The sequence below is a fragment of the Bos indicus x Bos taurus genome, chromosome 7 (genome assembly GCF_003369695.1).
Source record: "Bos indicus x Bos taurus breed Angus x Brahman F1 hybrid chromosome 7, Bos_hybrid_MaternalHap_v2.0, whole genome shotgun sequence".
In the NCBI taxonomy this organism is placed as follows: Eukaryota; Metazoa; Chordata; class Mammalia; order Artiodactyla; family Bovidae; genus Bos; species Bos indicus x Bos taurus.
Window position 1 is genome coordinate 90,960,927 of NC_040082.1, and position 14,838 is coordinate 90,975,764.

At 56.1% G+C, this 14,838-nt stretch overlaps 1 protein-coding gene and 1 long non-coding RNA gene across 3 annotated transcripts; one reads left to right on the forward strand and one right to left on the reverse strand.

The window, feature by feature from the left end:
- Positions 1-1,395: 1,395 nt before the first annotated feature.
- UBXN6 (UBX domain protein 6) lies at positions 1,396-13,349 on the reverse strand. 2 transcript variants are annotated; one of them, XM_027547291.1, is made up of 10 exons: positions 13,138-13,349; positions 10,012-10,175; positions 9,367-9,431; positions 8,252-8,380; positions 4,992-5,089; positions 3,948-4,023; positions 3,179-3,263; positions 2,752-3,102; positions 2,377-2,525; positions 1,396-1,876 (listed from the first exon to the last, which is right to left on the reverse strand). In XM_027547291.1, the coding sequence occupies exons 1-10, from the start codon at positions 13,218-13,220 to the stop codon at positions 1,751-1,753; spliced, it is 1,326 nt and encodes a 441-aa protein (XP_027403092.1). In that variant the 5' UTR covers positions 13,221-13,349; the 3' UTR covers positions 1,396-1,750. The 2 variants fall into 2 exon arrangements, with proteins under 2 accessions (XP_027403092.1, XP_027403094.1); XM_027547293.1 differs by lacking the exon at positions 13,138-13,349 and adding an exon at positions 12,670-12,902.
- A 125-nt stretch (positions 13,350-13,474) lies between these two features.
- Positions 13,475-14,442, forward strand: LOC113895745. Its single transcript, XR_003511921.1, has 2 exons — positions 13,475-13,735; positions 13,912-14,442. It is a non-coding gene; the product is annotated as an uncharacterized LOC113895745 (long non-coding RNA).
- The last annotated feature ends 396 nt before the right edge of the window (positions 14,443-14,838 follow it).

Sequence of the window (14,838 nt, forward strand, 5' to 3'; positions counted from 1 at the left end):
TAGGACAGGGCTGTGATGGGCCCAGCAGAGGCATCTGAGCATGTACCGAGGGCCAGGGGCAGCGAGGTTCTGGCAGAATTCTAACTATTGGAACCAGGCTCCAGTCCTGCTGGCCCTTCACAGCACATTGTTTTGTTGGAAGAAGAGTCAGCTGGCATCTCAGCGTGAGTACCTGTTCAGACTGTGGATGCCTCACTCCTGAGGTGGGGCAACATGACCCTGCCCTTGGGGGCCACGCCATCTGCTAGCTAAGACGCTCCTGGCCCGCCTCTCCTGGCAGTACCCTGATCCTCCTGGAGAGGGTCTTCCTCCATCCAGCTCCGTGGGGGTGGGGTGCGGACCCTGGCCCCACCTGGGAATAAGTGCTGCAGGTTGCTGGCACAGGGGTGAGGCGTGGGTGCAGCTCCCACCTGTGGGTGTGGCCACCAGCCTCAATCATGGTTAAGTGCCTTTAACCTTGCTAGCTGCCACCTGACAATTTACCGTCTACCCACTAGCAGGTTCTGGGTGGGGATCAGGCAGCCAAGGAGGGTGGGCCCAGGTCCTGCCCCCATGTGAGGACAGCTCTGGGCTGCCCAAGTGTGAGGCACAGCTTGTGTGGGGGCTACTCAGTGGCTGTGGGTTACAGGAAATTTTTGTGTCTAATCACATCAGGGGCCTGGAAGCTCTCACCTCATAGTGGCCAGAGAGCCAATCACCACTGGCCTCCATGAAGGCGGAGTCCAGACAGGGCAGTTCCTCCACCCTCTAGACCTTTGTTTCCCTGTCTCTGTTAGATCCCCATGGCTGCTGTGACAAAGCGCCCCACATTGTTCTTAACAGTTCTAGGGGCAGAAGCCTCATGAGGCCCTCGCTAGGTTAAATTGAGGGGAGAGATGGTTTCTTCTGGAACAAGAGAACCCCATTTTATTCTTCCAGAAGAACCCAATTCTTTTGGAAGGGGGAACCCCGTTTCTTAGGGAACCCATTTCCGCTTTTTGTAGCTGTTAGAAGCCCCTCCTCCATCTTCAGGACCTGCAGCGTCACATCTCCCATCTTTATTTCCTTCCACACGTTAGAGCTCCCTTGGGGACGCCTGGGCTCACTGCATAACCCAGGACAGTCGCCTAGTTCGTCCTTACCCACACCCCAAGCCCCTCTGGCACATAATGTCATATTCACGGGTTCTGGCCCCAGGAGCCCTCAGCAGGGCTGGCTCGTAGGCAGTGGGGACAACATAGGAAAGCATGGGAAGTGAAGAGCTTGCCTCAGACATGAGGGGCTCCTGGGACCCCAGGTACCACCCGAGCAGGTGTCCACCTGACCCTGCTTCACCAGGAGCCACAGCCAGCCTTGCTCACTGGTGGTTTCGCAGCTGCTGACCCTGCCTCCCACAGCTTGAACTCACCACCAGGAAACTAGTCAACATCTGTTTATTCAGGTTTATAACTTTACAGAACTTGTTCTGATAGGCCCAGGCCTCCCTTGGCCAGTTACCCTAGGGCCACTGCACACACGGTCCTGGCCAGGGCTGCAGGCTGCTCTGCCTGGGAGGCACCCAGGGCTTCTGTTAAACAGATTACTAGTGATGCCCTCTCCTGACGGTGGTCATGGCTGTGTGCCCGGCCAGCCAGCGCCCCTCCTCATGCTCACACTGCCCCATGGGCAGGGCGAGTGGTTCTGGAGGTGGGACAGGGACTGGGACGGGAGAACGTGGAGGAGAGCATGAGACAGACCCACGGTGGGACTGAGCCAACCCTGCTTTATTTCACTAGAGCTTCTCAATGGCCGACAGGAGCTCGGGTTTCAGGATAGACGTGTCTGGCTGGGTGCCTGCAGCCCTGATGTCCTCAAGCACAGCCGCGTCCCACGAGAAGGTCAGGAGGGCAGAGGGTACCTGCAGCAGGGTGAGAGGCGCAGAGGTCCAGCTCCACGTTCAAATCTCCCTGCTGGAGCCCAGGCCACGCTCGCCCAGGGTTGCTCCGGCCCACGGGTGATAGCACCGCTGTGCTGTCAAGGGCACATCAGATGAGGACGCCCCCCTGGCCTGGCTGAAGCCCACCCAGCCCGGGGCAGCAGTTGGCACTTCCTCTCCAGGCCTCCTTCCCAGTCTCCCTGAATCAGGGTCTGACCGCAATCCAGCCCCCTCCTTCATCCTCTCAAAGAATTCCTGCATTTTGAATGCCTTCTGGTCTCTGCTTTGCAAAGGACTCTTAACACACTTGGCACATTTCCATTTTGCAAACAGAAGTTACTCAAGGCCACACCACAAGTGGGAAGGTGGGTCTTAACACCCAGGGACACCTCCCCAGTACCATCCCATCCCCTCTTGGGGGCTTGTGATGATTTAACAAGAGCCCAGAGAGTCGGGTTAAGGTGCGGGGAGCCATCACTCACCAGCCCACACTCGTTGAAGGCCAGGTTCTCATCTTCCGACAGCTTCTGCCCACCCGAGGCCAGCAGCTCAAAGGGCAGCCAGTCGTTCTGCAAGGCCTCCCGGACAAACCCATACAGCGCCGCCACCCGCTCCCGGGCGTAGAAGGTCCCTGGGGTGAGACAGTCAAGTGGCGCTGGAGCTCGTGGGAGCCCCTCTGCGCCAGCCGGCCGTGAGCCCTCAGCCTCCTCCCCAGGGACGAGCGCAGCCCAGACAGGCCACACGGGCGCCCAGCGCGCACCCTGCACCCTGCAGCAGGCAGCCGTCGGGGACGCGCACGCACACCTCCCCGGGGACAAACGCAGCCTGGAGGTACCGCACAGGTGCCCAGAACGGACCCTGCAACAGGCAGCCGTCGGGGAGGCGCACGCGCAGCAGCGTGTACGTGTACTTGCGCATCTCCCGCTGCTCCTCCCGCTCACGCATGGCCTTGGTCCGTAGCACGCTCAGCCGCTCCACGGCCTCCGACCGCAGCCGCTGCTCCCGCTTGATCTCCTCGGCCGTGAGGTTGAAGAAGTCCGCGGGCAGGTCAAACTGCGAGGCCAGGGTCGAGGGCCGGAAGACGCGGCGCTGGCGGGCCAGAGTGGCACGCACAGGCTCGGCGCTCAGCAGCTGCTCCTTGTGCCACTCCAGACTCTGAGGCTGGGCCAGAGCGGCCTCGCTCAACACGTAAAACTCCTCGGGGCCCTCTGGAACACGCAGAAACGTCACTGCCTAGTCAGGGAGACCCCTCGCCGGACCCTCCTGCCCCAACTTGGCTCTTACCCTGGTCAGGGATTGGAAGCAGCACCTTCTGGAAACCGATGGCCTCAAAAAACTCGTGGGTCCCTTCCAGGCAGTGAATGCGTTCCTGAGAGCGGAGGCAGAGGTCACACGGGACCCTTGGGGGCCTCCCTGTGCCCCTCAAGACTCTCCGCCCACCCTGGCCCTCCCGGCCCGGAGTCCCTGGTCTCAGTGCAGCTGCTATCCCTGGACAGGCTGAACTCCTGAAGCCGTCTGAGGGGCTGAGCTCACAGAGGGCCGGGGACCGAGAAAAGTCAACACCAGGGCAGGCTGAAGATCCAAAGGACAACGTGAGGAGGGAGTGCCAAAGGTGGGGCAGGCCAGCTGTGTGATGCTGGACTCAGGTGGAAGCCACCAGAAGAAAGTGGGGCCCTTCCGGCCGCAGGAGCAGATACCACGGGCCAGGGTGATGGGCCAATTTCTCCACAGATGCCAGAAGCCTGCCTTTGTGTGGAAAACCTCCCCAGTGCTGATGTTCTCTCAACTAACTCAACACTGTGGGTGGTGGGCAGGGCAGAGGGTGTATGGTGCTCAGAGAGCCCACCCTCCCACCCACCACCTCAGCCCACCTGGACTGCTCCCCACTGCCCACCCCCCTAACCCACCCCCCAAGTAGGGGCCCTTCTGCAGCCAGCTGTAGCCCCCATCCCAGGCTGTCTGCAAGCCAGCTGCTCCCTGTGATGGCTTGGGTCCTGGGGGGCCTCATGGGCCCAGTCACACCAGGCCCAGTCCCTCTGCCAGCAGCCCTCACCTGGAACACCTTGTTCTGCACCTTGATCTTTCGGTACTTCTCCTCCTCTGGGTGCAGGTGGATGTTGTCTAGGTACCTGGGATGGATAGGGGCCGACAGCTCAGAGCCACGCCACCTCATTAAGGGTGACCCCAAGCAAGGTGCTGCCATACCTGGACACCCCACAAACCCCGACCCCTGGCGCCCAAGACACCAGGCCTCCCCTTCGGTCCTGCCTTCTGAGGGCACCAATGACCTGCCACGGTGGGTAGAGCGGGGCAGGGCCAGAACGGTCTCTGGAGCTGATGGGTCCCTGGAGGTCCTCCAGCTTGGGGGGCTCCTGAGTAGCACAAACTGCTAGGCACCGCCACCCAGACCTGCTCAATAAGAGGAACAGGGCGACCCTGCCTCTTCACTCTCTTCTGATGATCCCAATAGGAAGCCAGGGTTGGGAACCCCTGATACAAGGTCCGTCTAGTCAAAGCTATGGTTTATCCAGTAGTCGTGTATGGATGTGAGAGTTGTATTATAAAGACAGCTAAGTGCCAAAAAATTGATGCTTTTGAACTGTGGTGTTGGAGAAGACTTTTGAGAGTCCCTTGGATTGCAAGGAGATCCAACCAGTCCATCCTAAAGGAAATCAGTCCTGAATATTCATTGGAAGGACTAATGCTGAAGCTAAACTCCAATACTTTGGCCACCTGATGCAAACAACTGACTCACTAGAAAAGACCCTGATGCTGGGAAAGATCGAAGGCGGGAGGAGAAGGGGATGACAGAGGATGAGATGGTTGGATGGCATCACTGACTCGATGGACGTGAGTTTGAGTAAGCTCTGGGAGTTGCTGATGGACAGGGAAGCCTGGTGTGCTGCAGTCCATGGGGTTGCAGAGTTGGACACGACTGAGCAACTGAACAGATGCAATAAACCTCTTCATTTTAAAGATTGATAAATGGCCCCAGAGAGACCAGACCCCTTCCCCAAGGGCCCAGGGAGAGGACCATGCTTCCTGCAGGCCTCCTCAGCAGGAGTTGGCGCCTGGTGGGAGAGGGCTGCCCACTCACTTGGCAATGGTGTCCACGCCCAGCTTCACGCGGTCCCGGTCCTTGTTGAACGTGTGGATCTTCATGATGGAGGCAGCCACTGGGTCAGTGGAGAAGTGCTGGGGGAGTCAAGAAAGCAGAGGGTCAGGAAGCACCCTCCTCGGGGCCACACTGGCTAAGTGGCCTGGCTCTCAGCACACACTGGCAGCATGTCCGGAACCTGCCAGCCACTGTAGACGCACTGCCTCTCCTAATCCCCCAGCCCTGCAAGGGACGTTCTAGAAACAGACTGAGGTGGCAGAAACAGGATGCAAAAAAGGTCTGTGACCTGCGGCTGCCCAATGCACAGCCAGGGAGGCAAAACAGTGGAGATGCCGCTGACCCGTCCCCCTGCCTTGGGGGTGCCACCTGCTTCCCTGGGGATTGGAGGGGCCGTGTTTGATCCCTCAGCTGGCCCAGCCTCTGGGTGCCCCCAGGGACCCAGCAAACAGCATCGCAGTAGGGAGAGACTGAGAATGGGTCACCAAGGTGAGGAGCAGGGTCAGGCGCAAGTGTGCTCGCACTGGACAGCCAAGCACATGGCCTCACTGTGGGGTCTTGTTTTTCCGCAGCCCCAGAAAGTCAGCAGTTACATGGCCAGTGGGGCTGGTACCTGCGGCAGCCTCAAACACATCTGCTCTGCCTGAACAGGGGTGCGGGTAAACAGTGGGGTCATTAGAGGTGATGGATCAGAGCAGAGACCACCTGGCCACTCAGATCTACCTGTGCACCCCCGCAGAAGCCCAGCCAGAGCTCCTGGAAGGTAGGTGTGAAGCCTCTGCCTGCCCCGGCCCGCCTCTCTGAACTACAGTGGGGGTCAGCCTTCAGCAGCCATGTGTCACTTGACATCTGATGTGAACTGGGTCAACTCTCCTGGGGACTTCAAATCTGGACCTTGTCCAGTCTGCCAGTTACCAGCATAAGACAAAAAGGTTCAGACGGGCCAAGTAAGTGGGTCTGCAAAGCAGCAGCTGTGAGATGGAGGCGGGGGGGGGGGGGGGGCGTCCTCAGGATATGGCTGAGCCAGGCTGACGGCCCCCACTTCAGCCTCCTGGGACAAGCACACCCACCCCCCAGCAAAGAGCTGCAGCTCCCAATGCTGTTCTCAGAAGTATCCAGGCAGCCTGCAGCCTCATTTAAATTAGGACCAGGGGATGTGAACAGACAAGGAACAAAGGAACACAACGTCCATGTAGGTATTCATGTTGTGATGGGGGTGGACTTCACAGTGGCCAGAGACAGGTATTTCAACAAATAAGGACTGGGGAAAACTGGGTAACTATCTGGGGAAAAAATAAACACGCACAACACTGTAAATTAACTATACTCCAATGAAAATTTTTTGAAAATGAAAATAACCCTAGCTGCATGCATCATATTCTACACAGGGATAAATTCTAGTTGGAGCAAACCTTTAAACATTAAAAAGCAAGACAGAATAGCACTAGAAAAACCATGGAAGAACTGTTTTAATTCTTTAGTAGGGAAGGCTTTTCTAAGTATGCCAAAAACCTGGAAGCCATAAATTAAAATCAATGCATTGAATTACATAGAAAAAATTTCTGCATGGCTATGTGACCATAAGCAGAATATAAAAATAAGCTGGAGAAAAAAATATATAAACTGGAGTAAAATATCCCCAGATCATAGACAAAAACCTCATTTCCCTAATATGTAAAGAGTGCCTACAAATCAATAATAAAAAAAAAAACCCAATACAAAAATGGTCAAAAGATGCATTCTCATATGAAAACATAGACAACCTAACCCTAAAAAGGGAGATGCAAACTAAAAACTGCTGAAATGTTTTTACCTATCAATTTGGGTAGAGGCAATGAACGTTTGGTCACCCACAGTGACAGGGGACAGGGCAAATGGGAACTTTCTCCCACAATGCTGGTGAGAGAGTGAGTCGGGACAAACTCTATGGAGGATCACCTGGTGACAACTATCCAAAGCCTGACGCAGATGTTCTTTGTTCCAGCAACTTAGCTTCCGGAATGGAACCTACAGCTCGAAGTGCTGTACAGACCAGGTTTTCATCATAAATATTGTCCTCTCTAGTGAAAGATTGGAAACTTCCTACATGCTGATCAACACAGGGCTGGTTAGTCAAGGAACAATTTACAGGAGTCACCGTGCAGTCACTATGGAGAAAGCAGACTTTCAAACCGCTCAGAAAAAAATAGAGGGACTTCCATGATGGTCCGGTGGTTAAGATTCTGTGCTTCCAATGCAAAGTGTGTGGGTTCCATCCCTAGTGGGGGAACTAAGATCCCACATGCGGCGTGGCAAAAAAAAAAAAAAAAAAAACAGAGAGGGGTGATAGAGCAAATGAGGTAAAAAACGTTAACAACTGGCAGGTTTGGGTAAGGTGGGGAGAATGACACAGGTATTTGTAACTTGATCCCTGGAACCTGGGAGAATGTAGGTTAAGGGGCAGGGGTTGAGCAGATGGAGTTAAGGCTGTTGATTTGACCTTAAGATAAGATTAGCTGGGATTACCAGGTGAGCCCAATGGAGTCGTAAGGGCCCTGAAGAGGGGGAAGACAGAGAAAGAAGCAGAGAGCGGGCAGCTAGGAAAGGCCTGGCCTGGCTCAGCTGGCCGTGAAGGCAGCAAAGGAACAGCAGCAAACAGCCTGAATCCCCAGGGCTCCCAGAAGGCTCACAGCCCTGTGACCATCTTGACTGTAGCCCACTCCTAACTTCCAGAACTGTGAGGGCAGAGACGTGCCTCTGGAGGCACCACATTTGTAATATTTGTAATAATCTGTTGGAACAGTAATAGGTCACTCCTACCCTAGGTGAAGGAGATTCAGATGTTCTTTCTGTTCTTGTACTTTTTCTTTAGGTTTGGAATTATTTCCTAATAAAGAATTTTAAGCAAAAAAAAAACAAAACATGGAAATTCTTCCTGTACTGATAAATGCTGCAGTTCCATGTCAGATGTGAACGGCAGATTGATTTTTATGTAAAACAAAAACGCAGCCCATGTAGGAGATACAGATGCCTCGGTAGTTTGTATCTGGAGCATCTCTGAGAACGGATATAACACGCTCAAAGCTGGTGCCCCGGGGAGGGTGGAGGCAGCTTTCTCCACCTACCCTCCCGGACTGTGAATTCTGTCCCACAGGTGAGGAAGGTTAGCACAGAACTGGAGCACACCCAGGTGGTGACGCTGCAGGGGCTGCTGGGCCTTCCAGACTTCAAGGGACAGCTCAGGCATCGGGGCAGGCACTCACCATGAGAATGGCCTCTCTGATGCGGGCGTCCCGCTGGTCCTTCCTTAGGATGGCCCCCGTGAGGGGGCAGGTGAAGTATACCCCGGGCACCGCCAGGTGGGCAGAGCCTTCCTCTTTGGGCTCAGGCGCCTGGGAAGATGGGAGAAGGTGTCAGCCTGGACTGTGGACAAAGGCCACCCTGAGTGCCACACTCCTGAGAGCATAGCCCTGGGAGCCAGACAGCCCTAGGCCTAACGTTGTCACCTCTGCCTACTGTGGAACACTGTGGCCCAGTAGCCAAGCCCCTCGGAGCTCATCTTCGGGGTTGTAAGATGTCCTTGAGGGACCAACTCAGAATTCAACAAGATAAGGAACACAGAGCGTGCTCTGGACACAGAGCAAATGCTCAACTGAGGGCTCCTGCTCCCCCTGACTGAGGAGTGAGGAAGGGGCTTTGGAAAGGGAGTCAGGGGGTCAAAGGTGCCCTGGGTGAGCCCCAGCCTTGGTCTGCAACTCAATTCCTAGGTCATCTTCAAGGTTCCTTCCTTTCTAAAACTCTCAGGCCTCACGGGTGGTGCTGCTCAGAACACCCTTTCTGCCAAGCTCTCTGTTAGATTACACCAGTCTCTGTGTGCCCCACTACCAAGGAAAGCAGCAGAGGGCAGTGCTAAGAGAGGGCTTTGGAGTCAGACAGCCCGGGAATTCCAGTCCTGCCCCTGCTGGTTTCGAGGTGCAAACTGAGGACACTGGGCTCTCTGAACCTCAGTTTTCTCTTCTGAAAAATGGGAACTGTAACAGCTCCTCTCCGTGTGTGGTTACAGGGGAATGACTGAATGGACGTGCAGCCCCTCCCCCGGCACTTGGGTTTGGTTTCATTATGCGCCAGGCATGCAGGTCCCAGATGACACCACCCTCCACCACGGGGTTCCCTAACCTGCCTCAGTACCCTGAGGCCAGAGGTGACCTCGATCCACCCTGACAGCTGCATCTCCCTCCCCTCCCCAGCAGCAGATGCTTACAGCCCAGGACTGGGCACCAATAAGACCAGAGGAGGAAAGAGCCCAAGCAGGCCCTCCAGGCCCCCCTCCCCAGGCCCCACTTTGGGGGTCCCACTGCTGCTGCCGCAATGTCTTTACCGTGTTGCTCCCTGGGGCCTCTGGGTCCCCACTGACCGCTGCTTCAGCCCGGAGTTCCTTTCTCACTGTGGGGAGAGGCAGGGAGACGGAGAACACGTCAGTGTGTGGAGTGAGCCTGCACGCCACGTCCAGGCCTGAATCCTCATACGGGTCACACTCTAGTCCTTCCAGCTCGAGGTCCTCCTGGCCCCCGCACCTCTCCATGCCCCCAGGCTCAGGCTGCACCAGACCATGCCCTCCTCCTGCTCCAAGTCCTGGTTCTGTCTCCCTCCACCATCCCAGACATCCCTGCCCCAGATCACAGACAGACCCCTCCTGAGCCTTTTCACCAGCACTTCCCCTTTGTGGTAAAAGTGTTAGTTGCTCAGTCACGTATGACTCTGTGCTACCCCATGGACAGTAGCCTGCCAGACTCCTCTGTCCGTGGAATTCTCCAGGCAAGAATACTGGAGTGGGGTGCCATTTCCTTCTCCAGGGGATCTTCCTCACAACTGTGATTTAAACCTCCTCCTACCTCAAAGTGTGGGAGCCCGAAGGCTCCGGGACCCATGAGAAGCAGAGGATCCACTTAGAGGACAGTGGGGAGAGGCCTGCTCCACCTGCCCCATGTCCCCCCGCCATGGCTGGAGGACAGTCGAGGCTCACCCTGGTTCCGGATGGAGTCCTGCGATGTGGGACCCCGTGCCCGGGGCTGCTTCTGCTCCAGCCGGGCCAGGGCCGCTGCTGCCGCCATCTGCGCCTCATTGGTGGGTCCCTGGCGGGGCTGTCGCACTGGCGGCTGGCTGGGCTTCTCTTTGGGGGCCTTCTCCCTAAGGAGATGCAAGGGGATGGTGAGGTGACATGGGGTTAGCAGGAGAGTTTCTGTCCCCTCCCCCTCCTGTCCCAGCAGACACAGCCGTGCCTCTTCCCTGGGGGCCACCAGACAGTGGTTCTAACGCTGACAGAGGAGTCCCTGGAGTCAGATGGTGGTTCTATTCCCTGCTTGGCCCTTCTGGGCAAATCCTGTCCTGGTCTGGGCCTCGGAGTCGTCACCTGTCAGGCGGGGGGAGAGCACACCCACCGTCTGCCCCCTTCCCCATGGGAGAGTCTCTACCCGTATTGTCTACAAGGGTAAGACCCATCCAGACTTCGTCTACTGAGCACCAACTGTGTGCCAGGTAGATGGCATGCCAGGAGCTAAGGCTCAGCATGTCTATTCCTCAGGGCAACGTTCCTCCCTGCGAGGGCTCCAGCCACTCTCTCACAAGCCCCAGAGGTTCATGGAAGCTGGGGCAGTGTGCCAGGCTGCACACAGGCCCTGTGTGAGGCAGGCTAGAGAGATCTGGTTTGGTATTGCCTCCACCCTGGGAAGCAGGGTGATTGCCCCGCAGGATGGGCACCCTCTAGCCCTGACCCAGCCGGGAAATGACCTGGCCTCCTCCTCATTCCAGTAGAGTCCTGCCTCCCACCCAGGTCTGACTCTGCCTTGCTCTTCTTCCCTCAGGACTCTCTCTTTGGGAGCTGGAATCACCTGTGCTATATCTCAAGAGGGAGCCAAGACTCTGCATTCACGGCCTTTCTGCGCCTCCGCCCTTCCCCGGTCCCCCTCTCTGGTCAGACACCCAGGGCAGCCCTCTTTTCTGATCCCTGCTCCTCTTGCCCACCCTGTCCACAGCTGAAAGTTTCAGGCTGAAGAACAGACAAGTCACCTATGGGTAGCCCCGCCCGAGCCCCACCATTCAATAAAAGCACCATTTTCCAAACCTTTCACTCCCCCCTCCTCCCTTCATGGCTCATCCTGGCAGCCAAAGGGGTTCTTCTAAAACCCAGTCACTCCTCTGCATATACAGCCCCCTCACCCCAAGAACGACAAAACCCTGTAGCAAACACAGGCCCCTCACGGGCTGCCCTTTCCCTCATTTGCTCCCATCTTTGGTCTGACGGTCTTCCACCGCAAGACCTTTGCACTCTGCTGTCTGGGGGAGTATTCTTCCTGGGATGGACAGGGGCCACTTCAACAGTGCATGCATGTGTATGGTATGGGTTGATTTCCACACGGCTAAATCTGAGCTCAAACTTCCCCTTCTTAGAGAGACATTCTCAGACCACCTAACAGTCCCCAGCATCGCTGGCAATCTCAACCCTGTTTTTTTTTTCCTTCACAGCAAACCTTCCATCATTTATGTATTGGCTTACTTGTCCACCTCCCCTCACAGGAAGGGGAGCCCTGAGAGGGCAGGGATTCTCATGCCGTGGCAGTTAGCTGGACACACATCCTGCATCTCTAGTCTGGCTCCAGGCGCATCATGGAAGCCCAAATTTCCACATGACTTCCCTCCCCTCTCCTTCCAGGCTTCCAGTCTGACAAAACCATCAGCCCTCACCTCCTTCCAGTCACACACAGTCCCAGCTGCTCCAGCTCCCACCTCCACTCACTACTTGATGGACAAATGAATGGACTCCCTTGTTTGGCCCATGACTCTCCCTGGGCCCCTTTAAAGGGGTCCTCCTTTCCCCGCTACCCTCAGGCTCCCGGGACCTGCACTTTCCTCCCTGACTCACAGATCTGGCCCTCATGGGCCTCCTTCACCCCACTCAGTGATCCCTTCCCAAGAACCCTAGGGAACCCCCAAGCCTCATGACAGATGCCCTGATGTTCTTACCATGCACCCACTCTCCCTTACCCACCCCCACTGCCTCAGGATTCCCTCACCAACCCTTACTGCCGGCCACCCAGTCTGTCCTCCCAGCCCCCACCTCTTCACAATCCCTTCCATTATGCCTTACAGACCCCTCCCCAGGCTGACAACTTTCTTTAGTCACTCCCCATCCTAAACCCCCTCGGGCCTCCAAGCCCTCTCTGTAGCTCCCTGTAGGAATCCCAGCCCCTTCTAGACTCCTTCTGCTCATTCCTCCCCAGAGTGGAGCCTTCTCAGCCCATCCACTCCAGCTCATCACTATCTTCTGCTCAGCACTGGCCCCTCACACTTCCCCATGGAGTCTCCAGTGTGGCCCCAGGCCCCTCTCTTCAAGTTCTCCCCAGTCAAGTTACAGAGGCCTGAAGTGGAGGCCACCTTCCCTCCCCTCCCAGGTCTCCCTCCGGGGCCTTCAGGCCACTCAGCGATCACCCACGAGGAGGACCCCCATCTCCTTCTAGTCGGAGTCCCCCAGGTCCTCAACTCCACCCACCTGCCTCCCTTCTCCTCCCAGACCTTCCACAGCCCCTCACAGAGCCACTCACCTCCCCCCCGCCCCCCGCAGTTCACCCGCACCTCCCAAGCCTGACCACATCTCCAACAACGCCTAAGCTCTCCGGATCCTCACCTCCCGTCCACCCTCCTGCTCCACAACCAAAGCCCAGTTCTCTATCGCCACGGAGCTTAAGCTTCACGACTTTTTGCGACCCCAGTTCTTCTTGTTTCTCCAGGATCAGTCCCCAACTTCTGATCACCGAGATGCCCTCAGATCTTAGGCGATGACTTTTCAGGGGCCGTTCCCCGCATCCCTGGCCTCTCCCTTACCGCCCGCCCTAACCGGCTAGGGTCTCTTAACTGACCCCTCAGTTCCTGCAGCCCCGCCCCCTCGAGCCTCGCTCCCTCTGCCCCGCCCCCAGAGGCCTCCCCTCCCCCAACTCCCACCCCTCCCTCGTGCCCCGCCCCCGGAGGTGTCCCCCAAGTTCTCTCAGCCGCCCCTCCACGCCCCTCGCCTTTCCTAGACTTCCCGCGCGCCGCCCCCCGCCCCCCAACGCCCATCCCCGTCCCCGGGTCTCAAGCTTCAACGCCTGTCACGCACCCCACCGACTCCGTGAGCTTCTGACCCGGTCCCGCGCTCTTGAACTTGATGTCGGCCTTGATCTCTTGGAAGAATTTCTTCATAGTGGCGGCGGGCCCGGCGGCAGGGGGCCGCGGGGGGGGTGGGGGGGGGGGGGCGCAGGGCCCAGTACGGGAGGGGCCGGCAGGAGCCAGCAACCGGAAAAAAAATACGGCGCCGCCGGAAGTCCCGCCTTCGCGAGGGCAGTCCACGTGACAATCGGCGCAGCGTGCCTCTCTAGATCTCTGCGTCTTGCTGGCCCAAAGTGACCACTCTGCACTCTCGGGGCGCGTCTCTGTGGTTCATCTGGATTCTGTTGCCAGGGGCAACGACGGTGCTTCCAGAGGGAGGGAGGGAGGTTGTGCTTGAGCGCCTTCCACCGCGTTCCCCAAGGAGTGACAAGAGGGAGAGGGACAGGCCGAGGACCCCGCGGAGAAAGCGCTGGCCCTGTCCTTTTACTTACTCAAGAACCTTCCCTGGCTACCCAGCGGTCACGTGAAAAAGTCCCAACTCTGTGTGGGGGTAAAGTCCCCACGACCCAGCCACGTGGTCAGTGCCAGTAGTCCTCAACAAACACAAGGTGGGAGAAAATGAAGAGGATGGGTTGCACAGAGCTAGGGCTTGGGGACCCTGGATAGCAGATCACCGAGGGGTTTAACTTAAAGAGATCGGAGATTATCCTCAGAGCGCTGACGGAGTTCAACGAAGAATCTAGTGCAGCCCAAACTTTAACCTTGCTGAACTTTGTTTTCCTAGCTATGAAATGAGGATACGAATAGCACCGGCTTCAAAGGAGGTCTGTGAGGATGATGCTGCAATTCGAAATCTCTGAATAAATCGCGGAAGTTATCATGATTTTGTTGTTGTTCAGTCGCCAAGTCGTGTCCGACTCTTTGCTACTCCATGGACTGCAGGTTTACTCCTTTAAGAACAGTTCTTGAGAGTCCGTTCTGTACCAGCAGTGTAGAAAACAAAATTCCCTGACCTCAAAGAACTCGTGATCTTTTTGATTGGAGGAGAGAGCCAGAAAATATAAAATCTATGGTGGACTGGATGGTGTTAGTAATGTGGAGAAAAATTAAGCGGGAAACGATTGAGGGAATGGGAGGGTGGACGCAGTTTGTAACATTACATAAGAATCACACACAGGAAAAGGGCTTGCTTGAGACCACCAGGGAAATTTGATTGGATCCAGGTGTTAGATGATATAAAGGAGCTATTGTTGATTTTGTTAAGAATGGTAATGACATTGTAATGATGTTTAAAAATAAATTTTTTTCAGCTAAAGATGTTTTCTGAGGTATTTGTGGGTGAAATAACATCTCAGATAGGTTTTTGTTTTTATTTAAATTTTTTATATGAACCATTTTTATCAGATATTTTTTTAAATACTCCAGAAAACGGACTTCCCTGGCAGTTCAATGGTTAAGACTTTGCCTTCCAATTCAGGGGCTGCAGGTTCAATCTCTGGTCGGGGTGCTAAGATAAGACATGTGCTGTGCTGAATCATTCAGTTGTGTCATATTTTTTGCGGCCCAATGGATTGTAGCCCACCAGGCTGCTCTGCCCATGGAATTTTCCAGGCAAGAATACTGGAGCAGGTTGTCATTTCCTACTCTAGGAGATCTTCCTGACCTAGGGATAGAATCTGCATCTCTCGCATCCCCCTCATTGGCAGGCAGG